Source organism: Stomoxys calcitrans, chromosome 2 (genome assembly GCF_963082655.1).
Source record: "Stomoxys calcitrans chromosome 2, idStoCalc2.1, whole genome shotgun sequence".
NCBI classification, from domain to species: Eukaryota; Metazoa; Arthropoda; class Insecta; order Diptera; family Muscidae; genus Stomoxys; species Stomoxys calcitrans.
This window is the reverse complement of record NC_081553.1, coordinates 68,454,931-68,475,534: the sequence shown is the minus strand read 5'-3', so window position 1 is coordinate 68,475,534 and position 20,604 is coordinate 68,454,931. Positions and strand designations below refer to the sequence as shown.

Below are 20,604 nucleotides of genomic sequence, written 5' to 3'. Positions count from 1 at the left end.
GTTGTTTTTAAGCTATTCGAAGTTATGCTGCATGTCCACTCACACTAAATACTACAAAATTTCGCATGAACATTCCATCAAGGAACAGGGAATGCATCTTACATATCAATGGTTGTAGTCTGTTTAATGTTTTAGCTCAATGATAGTGGGCCTCCTTTTAATTGCCAAATCCGAATGGCATGCCGCATAGCGACTAGAATAACTTTGTAGTGAAGTTTTAACATGGCAGGATACCTTACATGTTCATGCCGAAATTTTAACTCAGACGTTCAGCGTCATAGGGGGAACATGCTAACCTCTGCGCCACTGTGACCTCCGCATGTCCACTCATTAGAATGTTGTAATCGCCACTTGAATTAAACGAAATAGAAATCTAGCGGTAAACAAAAGAAATGTCTATTGAATTAAAAGAAATCAAACAAAATCGTCTATTGGAACGTGAAGTTATTCAAAACTAAGACGTGCCTTTGATGAAAACCAATGAATGGAGAAATTTAATGAACATAGAAAAAGTGTTCATTCAATAGTTAATCGATGATGATACCGAGAGGGGTAAGTGAGTTGGGTAAGACGATTTCATAATAATCCACCAGTGAGGGAAAAAATTGCACTTAAAATTTTAGTCATGATTCTGGGAGAGGGCCAACTTTTGTTTTTCTTCTGTTTCTTATTTTTGTTTTTGTTAGGCAATATGCCAGGAACTAAGAGAAAGTGCAAGGGAAACCTTATGTGTGGGTGGTAGAGATTTGATGCAAAGGGGATTACCTCAGCGATTGGTATTTAGAAGGTGTTTTCAGTTTCAAAATAGTATAGGTCCAAAAATTAGTTTTATTTTACAGCAAGGCCACAAAAGCTATGTAAATTCATATCTAAAGAAAAGGACTGAAAATGGGATGTTAACCATGACAGATAATTTTCCATAATATGGTAGCCTTTATTCTCTCTTTTTTTAGCGGATACATTTTAAGGTTTCTATCACTTTTTTTTTGTTTTTTATTAATTTTTTATTTATTTTTTTACCTTTGAAAATTGTTTTTTTTTTTTAATTTGTTATTATTTATTTTTATTTCCTAGTTCATAATTTGTTTAAATCAAGTTAATTTCATTAAAGCTTTTTGTTTTTTTTTCTTTGTAATATTTGTTGTTGAATTTTTTGTATAAAATTATTTATAATCTTTTTTTTAATTTATTATTATTTATAAATTATTTTATTCATTTGGAATTTACTTATGTTTTTATTTTTATTTTTAGTATTTTTTTTATTTATTTTTATAGATGTTTTCAATTTCTCTTTTTTGATATATAATTTTATTTTTTTTTTGTTTTATATTTTGTATATTTATTTTCTTTAGTTTAGTAAGCTTTTTAATTTTTTTTTGTTTTTATTTTTTTAATTTTTTTTTTATTTTTTTTTATATATTTTTTATTTATTTTTTATTTTTTTTATTTTTTATTTATTTTTTATTTTTTTTATTTTTTTTTTATTTTTTTGAATTTTTTTTTTTAATATTTTAAATTTTTTTTTTTATTTTTTGTAAATTTTTTTATTTATTTTAATTTTTATTATTTCATTTAATTTTGGTTTTAATTTTTATATCTATTTTTTTAATTTTTGTATTATTTTTTTTCATTTTGGTATTTTTTATTTAAATTTTTTATATATTTTTTAAATGTTTAATTTGTTTTAAAGTTTTTTTAGTTAGTTTTTTTAACTAAAATTTTTTTTATATAATTTTTTTTTTTTTTATTTATTTTTTTAGTTGTTTTTTTTAGTTTTTGATAAATTTTTTTATTTTTTAATTTTTTTAATGTTTTTATTTTTAAATTGTTTAATGTTTTACTTTTTTTGTATATATTCAATTTTTTTTTGTATAAAAACAATGTTTTTTTTTGTTTACTTTTTTATTTGTTTTTTTTAGTTTTTTATATATTTTTTTATTTTTTTATATTACTTTTATTTTTTTTTTTTGTTAAGTGTTGTTTTATGTTTTATTTTTTTTAATTTTCTATTTTTATTTTTTAGTTCAGTTATTTACTTATTTTAATTTATTATTCGTTTCTGTGCCTCATGCCTTTAATTCTTTTAATTTATAGTTGTATGTTTTAACATTTTTTTTTTTCAATTTTATACCATACAACTTTATTTTCGTTCCCTTGTTTTCTCTTCGCCTTTCACAATAAAACATCCCAAAACTTCATAAAAGCATTCAAAAATATACATCTTGTTTATTTTGTGTTTTTTTTTGTTTCTCTTTTCCATTCTTCTCTTTATAGTACAATTTCAATAAATTAATTACAGCGAAAATAAATAAATAAATAAATAAAATACATTTTTTTTAAGTAAATAACAATCAACTAAAAGTTAAAAATAGCATAGGCTCAGACAAAAAAAATTGTCCTGCTGTTGAAGGAAGAATAACAAGGAAAAGCTTCTCTATATTCATTTTCAAAAAAAAAGTTATTTACAAATGAAATTTCTTTGGAATAAACGCTGTTGAAATAAGGCTATGAGGGGGGGTGTAATCAAGCGGAAACCGGAAATTGTGTCAAAAGATTCTTGTTGCTGTTGGCAAATGGTGTAAACTTGGCAATCCATCAAATTAACACAAGCCGGTTGTAATCTTGTAACATATTCTATGTTAAATTCCATTTTTTTCCCCTTTTCCCCTTTTTCGCTTTTTTTTCAGCATGTTGTTTTTGCGGAAGTTTTTCCTCTTTTGTTTGTTTCCTTCTTTCTAAAGTTTTTACTTCCTCTTAAAACAACCATGACTGATTGTTCTTTGCTTAGGAAGAGGTTTTGCCGGTAGGAAGGGCATACTTTGTGGGTAAGGAGTGAGGCGTTTTTTCTGGTTTTGTTGGATTTTTGTTGTTGTTAGGTTTTTTCTTTGATAGCTGCTGTTGCTTAGTAGTTGTAAGCATTGTAGGCCAAGTTTTGGGCAGCAGGAATTGTTTCGAATTGCTCTACACTAGGAATAGAACTGACCGAACGACCATCCCAAGGTCCATGGGCTGTGATATGGGCTGAATGATGTTCATGGGCGATCTGTAAGGAGATTTTTATTTTGGGGGAGAAAAGTTTGAAATTTATTAAATTTTAATAGAAGAAAATAAAAAATATGTATACTTTTTCCAAATAACAAAAATTCATATCGAAAAGTGATATTAACCAATTTTTTAAAGTTAAATTAACTCGTTATTATAAATTTTATGATTTAAATTAAATTTCTTTAATAAAGAATTCCTTGAAGTACTTGAAAAAGTAAAAATTCTATAAATTGGTTTAAAGAAATGTTGAACTAAATTTAAGAAATTTTTACTAGTTTTAAGGATAAATTTCTTTTAGTCAAAAAATGTTTACTTGTTGTTAAGAAAATTTTATTTTCATGTAGTATCATATATCTTTAAAATCTGTTAGCGAAAGCCACATGTTTATGGTTAAACTTGTTTTTGAACATGTTTGCCATTGTTCTGGAAACATTTAATGGTGTGAATGACGGTTATAACTGCAACTTCTTCTAAAGACGGTTATAACTGCACTGAGAACAAGTAGAAGGGCATTAAGTTGGACCAGGCCGAACTTTTGTACCCACCAACTCTGGTATATATGTAAAACAACTTTCATCATAATGCGGTGAAAAATGCATTATTTATGCTCCCATAACAGCTATATGCATATAAGGTCCTATGTGGACCAAATTCGGCACGGACATTGAGTCACTGTTCAATTTTGATTCGGTTGGGTTAGGTTAAAAAGAGGGTGCTGATACTTATCCGCCCCATGCCACTATGGACATACACCTGAGCCAGTAATCGGCTTGTTGTGCGCTCTTAAAACTATAAAGTAACCTCTAAAAAGAAAATTTTAAGTAAGGAATTCCGTGCTACTTGCAAGATCCTTAATTGTTTTCAATAGTTGGTTCATGTCTGATATTGTGTCTCCACCTGTCTCAATTTTGCTTCAATATTGATATTTTTGGCAGGATGGACACGAATGTCGAAAAGTCTAACAGAAGTCACTGTACCAAATTTCAGCGCAATCGGAATAAAAGTGCCTTTTATGGGCCCAATACCTTTAATCGAGAAATCGGTTATATGACAGCTTTATCCAAATCTGGACCCATCTGGGCCAAACTGAAGAAAGCTGTCAAGTGGTCTAACACAACTCACTGTCTCAAATTTCAGCAAAATCTGATAATAAATGTGGCCTTTATGGACCAAAGACCCTAAATCGGCAGATCGGTCTATATGGAGGCTATATCAAGATATAGCCCATCTTCGAACTAAACCTGCCTACAGACAAAAAGGATCTGCGTACAGTTTCAGCTCAATATCTTTATTTTTAAAGATTGTAGCGTGATTTCAACAGACAGACCCGGAGGAACCTTCTAGGAACCGAACAAGGATATTCGAGAGACCGGTTTATATAAGAGCTTTGTCAGGCCATGGACTGATTTGGACCGTACTTGTCACAGTTATTGAAAGTAGTAACAGAACACCGCATGCCAAATCGGACAAATATTGTGGCTTCCAGGGGCTTAATAAGTCAAATCGGGAGATCGGTTTATATGGGATCTTTATCACGTAATGTACTAATTTGGATCGTACTTGACACAGTTGTTGGAAGTCATATCAGAACACTATGTGCAAACTTTTAGCCAAATCAGACACAAATTGTGGCTTCCAGAGGCTCAAGAAGTCAAAACGGAAGATCGGTTTATATGGCAGCTATATCAGGTTATAGACCGGTTTGGACCGTATTTGACACAGTTGTTAGAAATCATAACAAAACAATATCTTAAAAATTTTTAGGCTTCCATGGGCTCAAGAAGTCAAAATCGAGAGATCGGTTTATATGGAAGTCATATCAGGTTATAGATCGATTTGGATCGTACTTGACACAGTTGATGGAAATCATAACAGCCAAATCGCACAAAAATAGCGGATTTCCAGGGGCTCAAGAACTCAAATCGGGAGATCGTTTTATATGGAAGCTATATCAAGTTATACGGAGGACACCGTAGCGCAGAGGTTAGCATGTCCGCCTATGACGCTCAACGCCTGGGTTCGAATCCTGGCGAGACCATCAGAAAAAATTTTCAGCGGTGGCTTTCCCCTCCTAATGCTGGCAACATTTGTGAGATTCTATGCCATGTAAAACTTCTCTCCAAAGTGGTGGCGCACTGCGGCACGCCGTTCGGACTCGGCAATAAAAAGGAGGCCCCTTATCATTGAGCCTAAAACTTGAATCGGACTGCACTCATTGATATATGAGAAATTGGCCCTGTTCCTTAGTGGAATGATCATGGGCAAAATTTGCAATTTGCATATCAGGTTATATACCCATTGTTGAACGTACTTGACACAGTTATTGGAAGTCGCAGCAGAATGTCGTGTGCAAAATTTTAGCCATATCGGACAAAAATTGCGGCTTTCAAGGGCTCAAGAAGTCAAATTGGGTGATCGGTTTATATGGGAGCTATATATAAATCTGAGCCGATATGGCCCATTTGCAATCCCCAACGACCTACATCAATATTAAGTATCTGTGAAAAATTTCAAGCGACTTGCCATACGCGTTCGACCGCTATAGTGATTTCGACAGACGGACGGACGGACGGACATGGCTAGATCGATTCAGAATGTCGAGACGATCGATAATATATATGCTCAATGGGGTCTTAGATCAATATTTCGAGGTGTTTCAAACGGAATGACTGGATTAGTATACCCCCATCCTATGTTGGTCGTTATAAAAAACTTAACATCTAAAGACGCTTCTATTTGTAAGGCTATTTTGCGTTTTTAACTACAGTACACCGTTGGCTTGTTCTTAATTCCCAATTTCCTAACTTTCAACAATATTTTGGCTATCATTTTAGATTTTTGTCTTTAATAATAAGACGCAAAGTCTTATTTTTAATAAGAACGCAGTCTTATTATTTATATGAACAAAGTTAGTTTTCACCATAGTGAACGTTTCCTTAAACAGTTGGAATAGTGAACACTTTTAAATAAAATGTGCCAATCTTTGTCTTGAATCTCTAAATATAGGACAAATATTTTTTCAGTGTGTTAAAGAATCATGGGCAAATGGTTAACTCAAGTCCTAACATCTCAAGGTCATAAAAGTATGTCAAGTTCTTTGAAATATTCAGGCAATTTTTTCCAAAGTTTTCACGAACTATCTTAACGAAGTGCACAAAAGATTTATCTTGAAGTTAAGTTTCTTTTCTAAGAAGAAATTTAAAAAGTTGCCTCAAATTGTGGAACAAAAATTCGTGGCTTCTCTGCTTGCTCAACATTTTTTGGCCGAAAGTTGTACGCCTATCCTGCCCTGTATTCACAATAATTGGTCTGCTGAGACATTTTTCTGTTGTCAAAATGCAAGAGACTTTAAAAAGTAAACATTTTGACACAAAGCATTGGAAAATCAGAGCGCTTAGAGAGATCAGGACCAAAAATTGCGTATAAATACTGCGTTGATGAGGAAAATTTTGAAGGGGAATGAACACAATTAAGTGATTTAAGAAATAATTATGTAAAAACATTAACTTCACCTTTTCTATTTAAACAAGTAAAGGTGTGCTAAGTTCAGCCGGGGCGAGTCTTATTTATCTTCCACCATGCATCACATTTATTAAGATCTTTGCCGAATGTCTCTTTATAAGCAAACAAATGATAATGGATAAGAATTGCTTTGCTATTGGAGGGTATAGACCAATTGGAGAATTGGATGTTGGAGACTATAGTAGAAGTCATTGTGGATAAGAATTGCGGTTAAGAAGTAAACTTGGGAGATCGGTTTGTATGGGAGCTTTATCAGCTCAAGTATCGGTTTAAACCATAATTGGAACGTATGCTGAACGTCATAGTAGAAATTATTGTTGAAAATTTTCAGCCAAATCGCATAAGTATTGCATCTCAAAGGAGCTCAATGGGTAAGATAGGTTTATAAGGTACCTATATCAGGTTATGAACCGATTCGAACCATATTTGACGCATTTTTTTAATGTCTTAGGAAAAGTCAAAGTACAAAATTTCAGAAAAATCGGATGTGAATTGCGCTCTCTAGTGGCTCAAGAAGTAAACTTGGCAGATCAGTTTATATATATCATATATATATCATATCAGGTTATGAACCGGTTTAGATCATATGCTGATGGTCACCTATGCTGATGGTCATAGTATCAGTTATTGTGCAAAATTTCAGCAAAATCGAATAAGAATTGCGTCCTAAAGGAGCTCAAGAAGTAAAATCCGGAGATCGGTAGTTCGATAAGGTTTTGGGCTTACTCGAACCTTACTTGCCAAAATACAAAATTTCAGACAAATCGGATAAGAATTACGCTCTCTAGTGGCTCAAGAAGTTAACTTGGTAGATCGGTTTATATGGGATCCTTATCAGCTTATGAACCGATTCAAACCATATTTGGCACTAATGTTGAAAGTCCTAGTAGAAGTCGTTGTGCAAAATTTCAAACAAATCGGATATGAATTGCGCCCTATAGGAGTTCAAGAAGTAAAATCGGGAGATTGGTTTACATGGGAGTTATATCAGGTTATGAACCGATTCAGACCATATTAAAGACGTATTTAGAGGTTATAGGAGAAGTCACTGTGCAAAATTGCAGCCGAATCGTATAAGAATTAGCTCCTTAGGAGGCTCAAGAAGTACAATCAGGAGATTGGTTTATATGGGAGCTCTATCAGGTTATAAACCGATTCGGGTCATATTTAGCACATCTGTTGAGTGTCTAAGAAAACGCCTCAATACAAAATTTATGTCAAATCGGATAAGAATTGAACCCTGTAGATGCTCAAGAAGTTTAATCCGGAATTGGGCCCTCAGGAGGCTCAAGAAATATAGTCAGGAGATTAGTTTGTATGGCAGCTATATCAGGTCTTGAACTTATTCGGACCGTACTATGCGCATCTGCAGAAAACGTCAAAGTAAAAAATTTCATCCAAATCGGACAAGAACTGACGGACAGACGGACGGCCATGCTGGATCGACTTAGAATGCCATGACGACCTAGGTTGTATATTTTGGGTTGCCCAATAAGTAATTGCGGATTTTTTAAAAGAAAGTAAATGCATTTTTAATAAAACTTAGAATGAACTTTAATCAAATATACTTTTTTTATACTTTTTTCTAAAGCAAGCTTAAAGTAACAGCTGATAACTGACAGAAGAAAGAATGCAATTACAGAGTCACAAGCTGTGAAAAAATTTGTCAACGCCGACTATATGAAAAATCCGCAATTACTTTTTGGGCAACCCAATACTTTATGGGGGTTTAAATAAATATTTCGATGTGTTACAAAGGGAATTACGAAATTAGAATACCCCAATGGTGGAGGGTTTAAAAAGTAAAAAAGTTAATTTGTGTTTACTTATTTTTAAGTAACGCTAAACTATACTTTTTATAGGCAATACCAATAGGGAATACCAATAGGCCACACTTGAAGGTAGGCTAAATTGGACTCAGCGAAGCGTAGACGAAGTTTTGCCGTCAAAGAAGCGAGTCAAGCAAATTCCGACTCCAGGTAGGTTCTCCGACACCGATCCCGATATTATGATTTAGGACCCATCCCTGATTTTTATCATGAGCATATGCTATTTTTTCCCATCTCTGGTTCACACTACAAATGTTATGTGGAAGCAAAGCATCTAGTTCTAATTCTTGTCCGTGGGGCACGGGGCGCCTTATTTTTCCACATTCTGCATGATTATTCTCGATTATTCAGGCCTCCCAATATAGGACCCAAATATGGTTCAGATTAGACTATATTTAAATTTTGCCCATGAACATTCCACTAAGGAACAGGGCAAACTTCTCACATATCAATGAGTGCAGTCCGATTCAAGTTTAGGGCTCAATGATAAGGGGCCTCCTTTTTATAGCCGAGTTCGAACGGCGTGCCACAGTGAGACACCTCTTTGCAGAAAAGTTTTACATGGCATAGTACCTAACAAATGTTGCCTGCATTAGGAGGGGAAAACCACAGCTGAAAATATTTTTTGATGCTCTCGCCAGAATTCGAACCCAGGCGTTCAGTGTCATAGGCGGACAAGCTAACCATTTCCGTCTGTGAGTCCATGTATTCCTGTAATCAAAGTGCATGTCGTATTTGTTGTCCAATCATCACGAAATTTTGCACATATAACTGTTTTGGCCCAACGACGGACGCTATTGATTTTGGAAAAAATCGGTTCAGATTTAGATATAGCTCCCATATATATGTATCGCCCGATTTGCACTTAAATGGGCGTATCAACTACAATTTTCAACCGATCTGCACAAAATTTGCCACGGATTGTTTTGTTAGTAATCTTAGCATGTCTCCAAGATTTCATCAAAATCGGTTCAGATTTGGATATAGCTCCCATATACATGTATCGCCCGATTTGCACTTAAATAGTCGTAGCTGCTACAATTTTCAACCGATCTGCACAACATTTGGCACGGCTTGATCTGTTGCTGATCTTAACATATCCGAAAAATTATATCAAAATCGGTTCAGATTTAGATATAGCTCGAATAATGGATAAGAATTGTTATGCTATTGGAGATATATCAAGTTATAGTCCGGTTGAAAACCATAGTAGAAGTCATTGAGTTATATTTCACTCAATTTGGTTAAGAATTGCGCCTTGCAGGGACTCAAGAAGCACAATAGGGAGACCGGTTCATATGGGAGCTGTATCAGGGTATAGATCGATTAAGACCATATTGGACATGTATGTTGAAGGTCATGGTAGAAGCCGTTGTACAAAATTTCTGCAAAATCGGATAAGAATTGCGCCCTCTAGTGGCTCAAGAAATCAAGATTCAAGTTCGGTTTATATTGCAGCTATATTAGGTTATGAGCCAATTTGAACCATACTTAGCTCAGTTGTTAGAAGTCATGAAAAAATGCGTCATGCAAAATTTCAACCAAATCGGATATGAATTGCGCCCTCTAGTGGCTTAAGAAGTCAAGATCCAAGATAGGTTATAGACCGATTTGAACCATATTTAGCGCAGTTGTCATAACAAACAACTTCGTGCTAAATTTCAACCAAATCGGATAGGAATTACGCCTCTATAGGCTCAAGAAGTCAAGACTCAAGATCGGTTTATCAGGTTATGATCCGATTTGAACCATACTTGGCACAGTTGTTGGAAATTAAACCAAAACATTTCGTGCAAAATTTCTGTCAAATCGGACGAGAATTGCGCCCTCTGAATGCTCAAGAAGTCAAGACTCAAGATCGCTTTATATGGCAGCTATATCAAAACATGAACCGATATGGCCCATTTCCAATTCCAACCGACCTACAATAATAAAAAGTATTTGTACAAAAATTTCAAGCGTCTAGCTTGACTCCTTCGAAAGTTAGCGTGCTTTCGACAGAAGGCCGGACATTGTGAGATCGACTTAAAATGTCATGACGATCAAGAATATATAAACTTTATGGGGTCTTAGAGGCATATTTCGAGGTGGGGTCTTAGACGCATATTTCGGAATAATGAAATTAGTATACCTATCGTGAAGGGTATAAAAACAGATGATGTTGTTTTTGCTAGTTAAGTAATCTTCATTTCCGTTTATATATGTAAATCGCCTTTCGTCATAGTCCAGTGAAAATGCATAATTTATGCCCCCACAGCAGATATATCAAAATATGGTCCGATTTGAACCAAATTCGACACGAATATTGAGAGGTCTAATAAGTACAAGTCATTGTTCAATTTTGTAGAACAAAATATTGATCTTTTTGGTAGCCATAACTAAATATAGACCGATCTGAACCACATACGACATGGAGGGCGAAAAGCCTAAAATAAGGCACTGTGTCAAATTTCAGGGAAATCGAATCTGCCTTTTATGGGGCCAAAACTTTAAATCGAGAGATAGGTTTATACGGCAGCTATATCTGCCATATAGCCCCATCTGGGCCAAATTGAAGAGGGATGTAGAAGGGCATAACACAACTCACTGTCCCATATTTCGGCGAAATCGGATAATAAATGCCCCTTTTATGGTCCCAAGACCTTAAATCCAGAGATCGGTCTATATGAAAGCTATATCGAAATCTTGTCCGATCTGGGCCAAATTGAAGAGATATGTTGAAGGGCCTAACACATCTCACTGTCCCATATTTTGGCGAAATCGGATAATAAATGCGACTTTTATCTATCGTCTTAGATTTGTACGCTGTACAGATCTGGGCCAAATTGAAGAAGGATGTTGGCTGGCCTAACACAACTCAATGTCCCACATTTCAGCAAAATCGGATAATAGATGTGGATTTTATGGGCCTAAGACCTTAAATCGGCGGATCGGTCTATATAGCAGCTATATCCAAATCTGGACCGATCGGGGCCAAATTGAAGAAGGATGCCGAAGGGCCTAACACAACTCACTGTCCAAAATATCAGCAAAATGGGATAATAAATGTGGGTTTTATGGTCTTAAGACCTTAAATCCGCGGATCGGTCTATATGGGGGTTATATCAAGATGTAGTCCGATATAGCCCATCTTCGAACTTAACCTGCTCATGAAAAAAAGAAAATCTGTGCAAAGTTTCAGCTCAATATCTCTATTTTTAAAGACTGTAGAGGGGTTTCAACAGACAGATGGACTGACGGACGGACATGGTGAGATGGTTTCAGATTTTTATGCTGATCAAGATTATATATACTTTATAGGGTCGAAAACGGATATTTCGATGTGTTGCAAGCGGAATGACGAAATGATTATACCCCCATCTTTCGGTGGTGGGTATAACAAAAAATAATTAACAAATTTTTTTTTTTAATAGTGTTGTCAAAAATGTGTTAATTATTTATTGTTTTTCTGTTTTTTTTTTGGAAAGATCTCGCTCAGAAGATTATAATCGAAGAATTCTCGAAATATTGGCAGAAATAAAGATAACTTAACTGGCAAAAACTATGTTATCTGTTTTTCTTCTCATGACCTCGAGCCCCAGATTCTAAAACACAATATTTTTTAAATTTTAGTTTTTTTATGTAATTTATTTTTTTATTTTTAATTTATTTTAGTTTTATTTTTTTTAATTCAATTTCTTCAGTTTTTATTTGTCAATTTTTTAAATTTTTTACTAAACGTTGTTTTATATTTTTTATTTTTTAAGTTTTATTTTTACTAAATTTTTTAATTTATATTTTTCTGTTGTTTTTTTTTTTACTTATTATTTATTATTATATGGTCCTAATTTGTTTTAATTATTATTTAATTAAGTTTGAATTGTTTAAAGTTTGATTTGTTTAATGTTTGTACAAATAATTTTTCAATTTTTTATTTATTTAAATTTTGTATCTCTTTTTTTTATTTAATAGTTTTTTTGTTTGTTTTATATGTAAAAATTTTTTTTTTTTTTTTTATTTTTTATTTTCGTATTTTTTTCACTTTTATCGATTTTTTTATTTTAAATTTTTGTATTTTAGTTTATTTTTTACACGTATATTTTTTTGTATTGATTTTTTTAATTTTTATTTCGTATTTTTTTTTTTATTTTTATTATTTTATATTTTTTTAAATTTTTTATTGTTTATTTTTGACATTTTTTTTTTTCTTAGTTTTATTTGTGTTTCACGCAATTAAATTCTTTTAGAATTTAATTTTTAAGTTTTCCTTTAGTGTTTTTTTGTTTTAAATATTTTTTTTATTTTTTTTTATAGTTTAATTTTATTTATTTTTTAGAGTTTTAAATTTGTTTGTTTTGATTTATTTTAAAATTAGCTTCAGATTTTTACTTAATTATCTTTTTTAATTTTTAATTTTTTTATCTATATTTTTTTTATTTTTGTATTTTTTTTTTAATTTTTTGTTTAATTTTATTTAACCTTTTAATTTTTAATTTTCTATTTTTTTTATTTGTTTTTTATTTTTTTAATTTTTTTAAATTTTTTTTATATTCTTTTATTTTTTTTATTTTTATTTTTTTTTATTTTTTTTTAATTTTTTTATATATTTTTATTTTTTTTTTTCTATTTTTATTTTTATTTTTTTTTTATTTTTATTTATTTTTTTTATTTTTTTTTTATTTTTTTTAACGTTTTTTTTTTATTTTTTTTAACGTTTTTTTTTAATTTTTGGTTTAATTTTATATTTTTCCTTAAGAATTTGGTTTTTCATTCCATTGTTCTTTAACGATTTTTTCTTGTTTTAGTTTATGTTTGGATTTTGGCCTAATTTCTGTTCCCTTGCTTAATTTTTTGATTTGTTTTTTAATGGTTACATTATATGTTAAAGTTGATATTCAATCAAATTTTGTCTCTCCGAAGTTTTTTTTTTTATTTTGTCTTTTCGATATGAATTTTTGCATATATACTATTTGTGAAAGGAATTATGATGATGAACGAGGGAAATGAGAGCCGAAATGCAAAGAACAATTTCATTTTTTTTTGAAATGCTTTGAGTTTTGCTGTTAAAGAGTGTCATTGATGAAGGCTCGTGTCATGTCATAAGGCTTAGATATTTCCTTAGTTACCTATTTTATATTTCTTTGGTTTTCTTAATTTGGGATCTTTACGAGAAAAATGCTTTGGTAATATGTTTTGGTATTTTGTAAATGTTCTCTCTTTATCTCTCAGTTGCTTGCATTTCGGCTCTTTTTCTCTTCGCTCTCATTAACAACCCGCAAATGCCTAAAAATAGACAGGGATTTTGGGCTTTTAATAAAATCTGTATAGGGACTTACCTTTTTGCAAACTTGGAAAATGGCCAAACCAACCGAGACAATGAATGAGAAGAAACCCAAGCCCAAGGCATTCATGGCCTTAATTTTCAAAATACCTATGGCCATGGGAATAATGGTGATGGCTTTCAGCAAGATCAAGACCATGATGGGCATGGCCATTTTACGCAAACGATGTTTCTTGCCTGTTGGGAGAAAATTTAAAGAAAAAAAAAACAAATTTTAAAATTTATGTTTGCGGTTTTTGGGTGGCAAGTAGAAGAATTAGTAAAAAAGCATGCAACACACCCTTCTTGAAAAGGCCTCCCTTCTTACCCTTGCCCTCGACGACACCGTCTCCCGCAAATTTGACATTGAGATTTAATTCATCATTGGCCAAATTACGGGATGAGACAGTGACTTTGGCATCAGCCATAGGCAAGTCCATGGTAACGTCGTGGCCTTGCAAATACTTCTCAACAACATCGAAGAAATTGCCAGTGGAACGAGCTTCACTGGCGGGTGATTGATAGCCATTTGATTTAACCTCAACATTGGAGATCTGGGAATAAGAAAAAAATTAAGTGTTTCTTAAAAAATTTGTTTACCATTTTTTTAAACAAAATCAATTATGAAATAAATTTTTAGAAAATGATTAAAAAACTAAAAACAAAAATATTTTTAAAGAAAAGTATTTTTAAAACGGAAGAAAAATGTTACAGTAATATTCATATAAAGAATTATTTTTTTATTAAAAAAATTATTTATTTTTTTATTAAAAAAATTATTTATTTTTTTATTAAAAAAATTATTTATTTTTTAATGACAAAAAATTTATTTCTTTAAAAAAAAATATTTTCTTATAAAAATTAATTTATAATAAAAATTTTTTATTAAAAAAATAATTTTTATTTTAAAACAGATTTTTTAATAAAAAAAATTGTATTTAAAAAATTGTATTTTTTATAGAAAAATATTTTTTTTTAAGAAATACATTTTTTTGTTGTTAAAAATTTGTATTAAAAAAATAGATTTTTAATTAAAAAATTTTTATTAAAATAAATTGATTTTTAATAAAAAATTTTTATTATAAATTATTTTTTATAAGAAAATATTTTTTTTAAGAAAATAAATTTTTTGTAAAAAATTAATAAAAATTTTTTATTAAAAATCAATTTTTTTAATAAATTTTTTTTTTATTAAAAATCTATTTTTTAATACAAATTTTTAACAACAAAAAAATTTTTTTCTTAAAAGAAAAATATTTTTCTATAAAAAATAATTTAAAATAAAGATTTTTTATTAAAAAAATCTATTTTTTTAAATAAAAATTTTTTATTAAAAAATCTGGGTTTTAATAAAAAATTTTTCTTAAAAAATATATTTTTTTTAATAAAAAATATTATTAAAAAATCTATATTTTTAATCAAAATTTTTTATTAAAAAATATATTTTTAATAAAATTTTTTGATTAAAAAATATATATTTTTAATAAAATTTTTTTATTACAAAGAGTTTTTTAATTTAAATCTTATTTTTTCTTAAGAAAAGTTTATTTTTAAATTATTTTTTTTTTAAATTTTTCATTTTTTTTTTTTTAATTTTAAAAATATTTTTTTAGTTTTATTTTTTGTTTCACTATTCTCATTTCATTTGTTTTTCCACTCACCTTAAATTCATCTTTCGTCATCACTGTATCCACAAGCCTCATAGCTCTCACCTTCACACAAGCCATGCTGTCAGTGCCGCTTTCACATTTGGCATTTTCCTCATCGATCATGCTCTGCATGTTGACGGCATGACAGGTGATGGCCGATAAACCCAAAAGGGCCACAAGGATCATGTATTTGGAAGACATCTTTGTTGATCTTCAATGACTCTCTGGCACTGCTGCTGCTGCTGCTCCGATATCCCCACTGGTGTCCGTCTGTCAAAAAATGTGTACCAAACTTCCCAATTCTCAAAAGGCCAACCGACGAGCTCTGCTGTGTGGTCAGTGTGAATTGACAATTGCAAATAATAATTAAATTTCTATTGTCGACGTTTTTTATACTAAGCATTAAGCAGACAAAAATAAAACAAACAACATTCAATGAAAAACAAAAAAAAGTCGTACTCGAAAATAAAAACAAAAAAAAAAATCAATCGATTTCAGACGCAACTCTACTCTCACACACAACACAAAAGTCACTGTCAATGGTGGATGTGCACAAAAACTACAATGTAATGTTGGCCGGGTTGGACGCGCTGGCCAATTGAAATGACAGACATGGCCAACGGCTCAACCATTACCAACACCACCATTAGCAACTCAGAGACCATGGCTTCAACAAGGGCCAAATTGCTTGCCATTGTCTCATTTCTGCAAGAGAGCCATCTCAACGATATGCAAGAGCTTCACTGGATTTTTACCACAATGGCGTATGCTTAATATTTTCCCAAAGACCATAACGTAGCACACCAACGGGGGACCTAACCCTCTCAGACTACCTCTTTTTTTTTCATTGAATCGAATTTCATTCATGTTCAATATTCCATTTTATTTTGTTGCTGCTGCCGCCTGTCTGCTGTGCACTGCATTTTGGAATCTTCTCACGTTTCTCTGTCGTTGATATTGTTGATGTGCTCGAAATGTTTGTTTTTTCTTTCTGGTTTTCATTCAATCAAATTTCTTTGCCTTGGTGGTTCAAAAATCTCGTTACCAAGTATCACCATGCCTTTGTTAATTTTTCTTTATAGATTTCTGGCTGCAATATGAACCTAATTAGAAAAGCAATTTATCTCAATTCTTCTTGATATAATGAAGAACTAAAGTTTTGGGATTAATTCTAGTGTTTCTAAGCCAACAATTATCACAAACTTTATTTTTTGTTTTGCCAAAATTCGTCTTAATTAGATTTTTTTAAGGAATGTTAAGAAAAATTTCCCACATTTCGTAAAATGTGGGAACTATATCTGGTTATGGACCGATTTGGACCCTATTTCGCACAGTTGTTGAGAGTCCTATATGCAAAATTTCAGCCAAATCGGATAAAAATTGTGGCTTGTAAGGGCTCAAAAATCAAATCGGGAGATCGGTTTATATCCGAGCTATATCATGTTCTTGACCGATTTAAACCGTACTTAGCACAGTTTTAGGAAGTCGCAACAGAACACTATGTGAAAAAGTTCAGCCACATCGGACAAAAATTGCGGCTTCCAGGGTCTTAAGAAGTTTAATCGGGAGATCAGTTTATATGGAAGCTTTATCGAAATCTGAACCGATATGGCCCATTTGAAGTCCCCATCGACCGACATAAATATTTAATGTCTGTGCAAAATTTCAAGAGGTTAGCTTTACGCGGTACGACCGCTATCGTGATTTCGACAGACGGACGGACGAACGGACATGGCTAGTTTGACTTAGAATGTCGAGACGATCAAGAATATATGTACTTTATAAGGGTCCTAGATAAATATTTCGAGGTGTTACAAATGGAATGATTAGATTAGTATACCGCCATCCTATGGTGCTGGGTATAAAAAACTAAAATAAATGGACAACTGTTTAATTTAAGTTTAACCGACTAGCATCCCGGTGGTCCGCTTCGTTAGACCCGTTTTAGATACTCCATTTTTACTGTAGGACTTCCAAAAACTTAGGTAGTCACTCAGTTTATAATATTATGAAGTTTTGTAATCATTCCGTATAAAATTTCAGAAAATTATTAAGTCGCCTAATATATATTGTAAAGGTTTAAGCTCATTTCGTGAAGAAAGTACCATTTTTAGTACCCAAAAGTAAAGCTTTTAATAATCTTCTCGTCATTTTGAGAACTTTAGATCATTCCGTTAAATATACAAATAAAAAATATCTTTTAGTTTCCCAATATATTCTTTCAAAATACAAATTACACCACAATTAGTTTGTTTTCTTAAACATGTCGTATTTTTGTACGAAATAGCTTAGTTGTGTCTTTATGCAAAATTTCAGACCTCTAACTCTAAAGAAATTACCAATTGGTACCAATTTCGAACCAAAATTAATGCATTTTAATAGAGAATAAGTCATCAATCATACATTTTTTAGTTGTACCTACATGCCAAATTTCAGACCTCTAGCTCCATCTGCACAGAAAGTACCAATATTGGTACCCAAATGTACGAATTGCAAAAAGATCATAGTCATCTGTCATAGTTTTCATAATTGTATCTGCATGCTAAATTTTAGACCTCTAGCTCCATCTGTAAAGAAAGTACCAAATGGTACCAATTTTTGTACCAAAAAGTACGAATTGTGATATGATCACCTATCACATATTTCCTAGTTGTACCTACATGACCTTTAGATCCTTCTATAAAAAAAAAGGCAAATGGTACAAATTGCGGTACTAAACGTACGTTTCGTCGGTGACAGTACTATTTTTCCCTTTTTGATTTTCATTGTCATCGTTTTGCACCAGATGTCTTAAGTCAAAATTCAAAATTCTAGCTCCATCCATCCGCCCTGTACAAAGTTTATCCATTTCGTACCTTTTTTCCAAAAACTCTTACAGCCACCAACTAAGGTTGCCACAGTGTTCCTAAGTCTCAAAACTCAGAGCTCGAGTTCAATTTACAAAGAAAGTACCAAATAGTACTAAACGTACTATTTCTCCCACTTACGAAATTTTTTTACCAAATCTTATTTTTTCGAGTCGTTCTTTAATTTGAGCCCAAGAACATAATTCTAGCCTCTTCCGCTCATGTTGGGCAAAAAAGTACCATTTCGTAGTTTTTGGTACTCTTAAGTATCTATACCAACGAATATCACCAAATCCAGCCTTATCCCTTTGAACCAAAACCAATATTTTGTGCAAAATTTCATGAATTTAGCTTAAGCCATTTGGATTGTTTGAAGTATGGTTAAAATCGGTCTATAACCTGATATACCTTCCATATAAAACAATCGCTCGATTTCACTTTTTGAGCCTCTAGAGGTCACAATTCTTTTCTTTGGATGAAATTTTGCATGTGGTGTGGTTGACTTCTAATAACAGTGCCAAGTATGGTCCATAACCAGATTTTCAGATTGCCATATTGGTTCAGATTTGGGCTTGATCAGATTAGGATAAAGCCCCATATAAGCCGATCTCCCGATTTGAATGCAACGGCTTCTAGAAGCCGTTGTTGTTGTCCGATTTGAATGCAATTTTGAACGGAGTGTTCTTTAAGGACTTTTTGGTACCGCAACAAGTGCGGTCCAAATCAGTTATTACTTGATAAAGCTTCCATATAAACCGTTCTCCCGATTTTGCACCTTATATAAGTTCAAAACTGTTCAAAATTACATACTTCTAAAAAGCATTTTATTAAAAAAAAAATTATACCCATCGTAGTAAGGTGCAATGTACACTAAATCTCAAAATATTGATCTGGACGAATAAAGTTTATACAATTCTTGAACATTTTGTTCGTCCGTCTGTCCCTCTGTCTGTCTGTGAAAATAAATATAACAGTTGAACGAATTAAGGCCAGGCTAGTGTATTGATGACGATTTTTATAACAACCACCATAGGATGGGGGTATACTAATTTAGTCATTCCGTTTGTAACACCTCGAAATTTTGATCTTCGATCCCATAAGGTATATGTATTCTGGGTCGTCTCGACATTTTGAGTCGATCTAGACATGTCCGTCCGTACATCTGTCGAAATCACGATAGCGGTCGAACGCGTAAATCTATCCGTTTGAATTTTTGCACACATACTTACTATTGATGTAGGTCACTTGGAATTTGCAAATGCTTTCTTTCGGTTCAGATTTAGATATATCTAACATATAAACCGATCTCCCGATTTGACTTTGAGCCCATGGAAGCCGCAATTTTCGTGCGGCTTCCAACAACTGCGTCAAGTACAGTTCAAATCGATCCATAAACTGATATAGCTCCCATATAAACCGATCTTCCGATTTGACTTCTTGAGCCCTTACAACCCGCACTTTTTGTTTCATTAGGCTGAAATTTTGCATATAGTGTTATGTAATGACTTTCAACAATTGAACTAAGTAAAGTGCAAATCGGTGAATAATCTGGTATAGCTCTCATATAAACCGATTTGCCGATTTGAATCCTGATATAGCTTTCATATAATCCGCCTGCAGGGCTGTATTATGGTCAGGCAGTCTAAATCAGATCTCAGTCCCTGGGTTCTCAATGTAGACCCCCAGGCCCACTCTCTTCTCTAGCTTTGATTCATTCGCGTAACATGATCTTCTAGATGGCAATACTAGGGTTCCGTCAATCAAAGACTGTGCCGCTGGCAGCAGCGCCTCAAATTCCACCTCAAGTGTCGTCTCAGGTATCAGATCGTAAACCTCTTCCATTCCTTCCAGGTTTCCTATCATCGTCTCAATTATACCGCGTTGGTATGACCTGCTCCTATTCTCTATCCATTCTCCCATCGCTTTAAGAGTTTTATAGCCGCAATGGCTGCCTCACACTTATTATTTTGTCTATGGGTCGAATATCTAGAATAGTCTCCAGTGCCCTGGTGGGAGTGGTCCTCATCCCTCCGCCTATGCCAGGACAACGTGTTCTTTGAACCTGTTGTCCTAACGTTGCATTTTTCTCCAAACAACTGAGGCGTAACTAAATATTGGCTTAATCACGCTCCTGTAGAACCAGTGGACTATTTTCGGATTTAGGCCCCATTTCGAGCCTACGGCACGTCTTCATAGTGCCCAACATCTGTGAGCCTTTTTTGTGCACTCCTGAATATGACACTTCCAATTCAGTTTCCTATCCAAGATCACACTTAAGTATTTGACCTTGTCAGATATCGAAATCGTTCTATTGAGGAAACGTGGTGCGTTATAGCATGTTTACATTGAAACTTTTATGATCCGTATTTAAGTAAATCCAAAAACAACTCCCGTCCGTTTACACTGTGTTTTTT

At 32.5% G+C, this 20,604-nt stretch overlaps 1 protein-coding gene across 2 annotated transcripts; it reads right to left on the bottom strand.

Annotated features, from left to right (window-relative positions):
- Positions 1-2,499: 2,499 nt before the first annotated feature.
- Positions 2,500-15,646, bottom strand: LOC106082249 (uncharacterized). 2 transcript variants are annotated; one of them, XM_013244639.2, is made up of 4 exons: positions 15,357-15,646; positions 13,997-14,249; positions 13,712-13,893; positions 2,500-3,043 (listed from the first exon to the last, which is right to left on the bottom strand). In XM_013244639.2, exons 1-4 carry the CDS (start codon positions 15,543-15,545, stop codon positions 2,903-2,905), a joined length of 765 nt encoding a protein of 254 aa, XP_013100093.2. In that variant the 5' UTR covers positions 15,546-15,646; the 3' UTR covers positions 2,500-2,902. The 2 variants fall into 2 exon arrangements, with proteins under 2 accessions (XP_013100093.2, XP_013100094.2); XM_013244640.2 differs by having other exon boundaries at positions 14,024-14,249.
- Between the last annotated feature and the right edge of the window lie 4,958 nt (positions 15,647-20,604).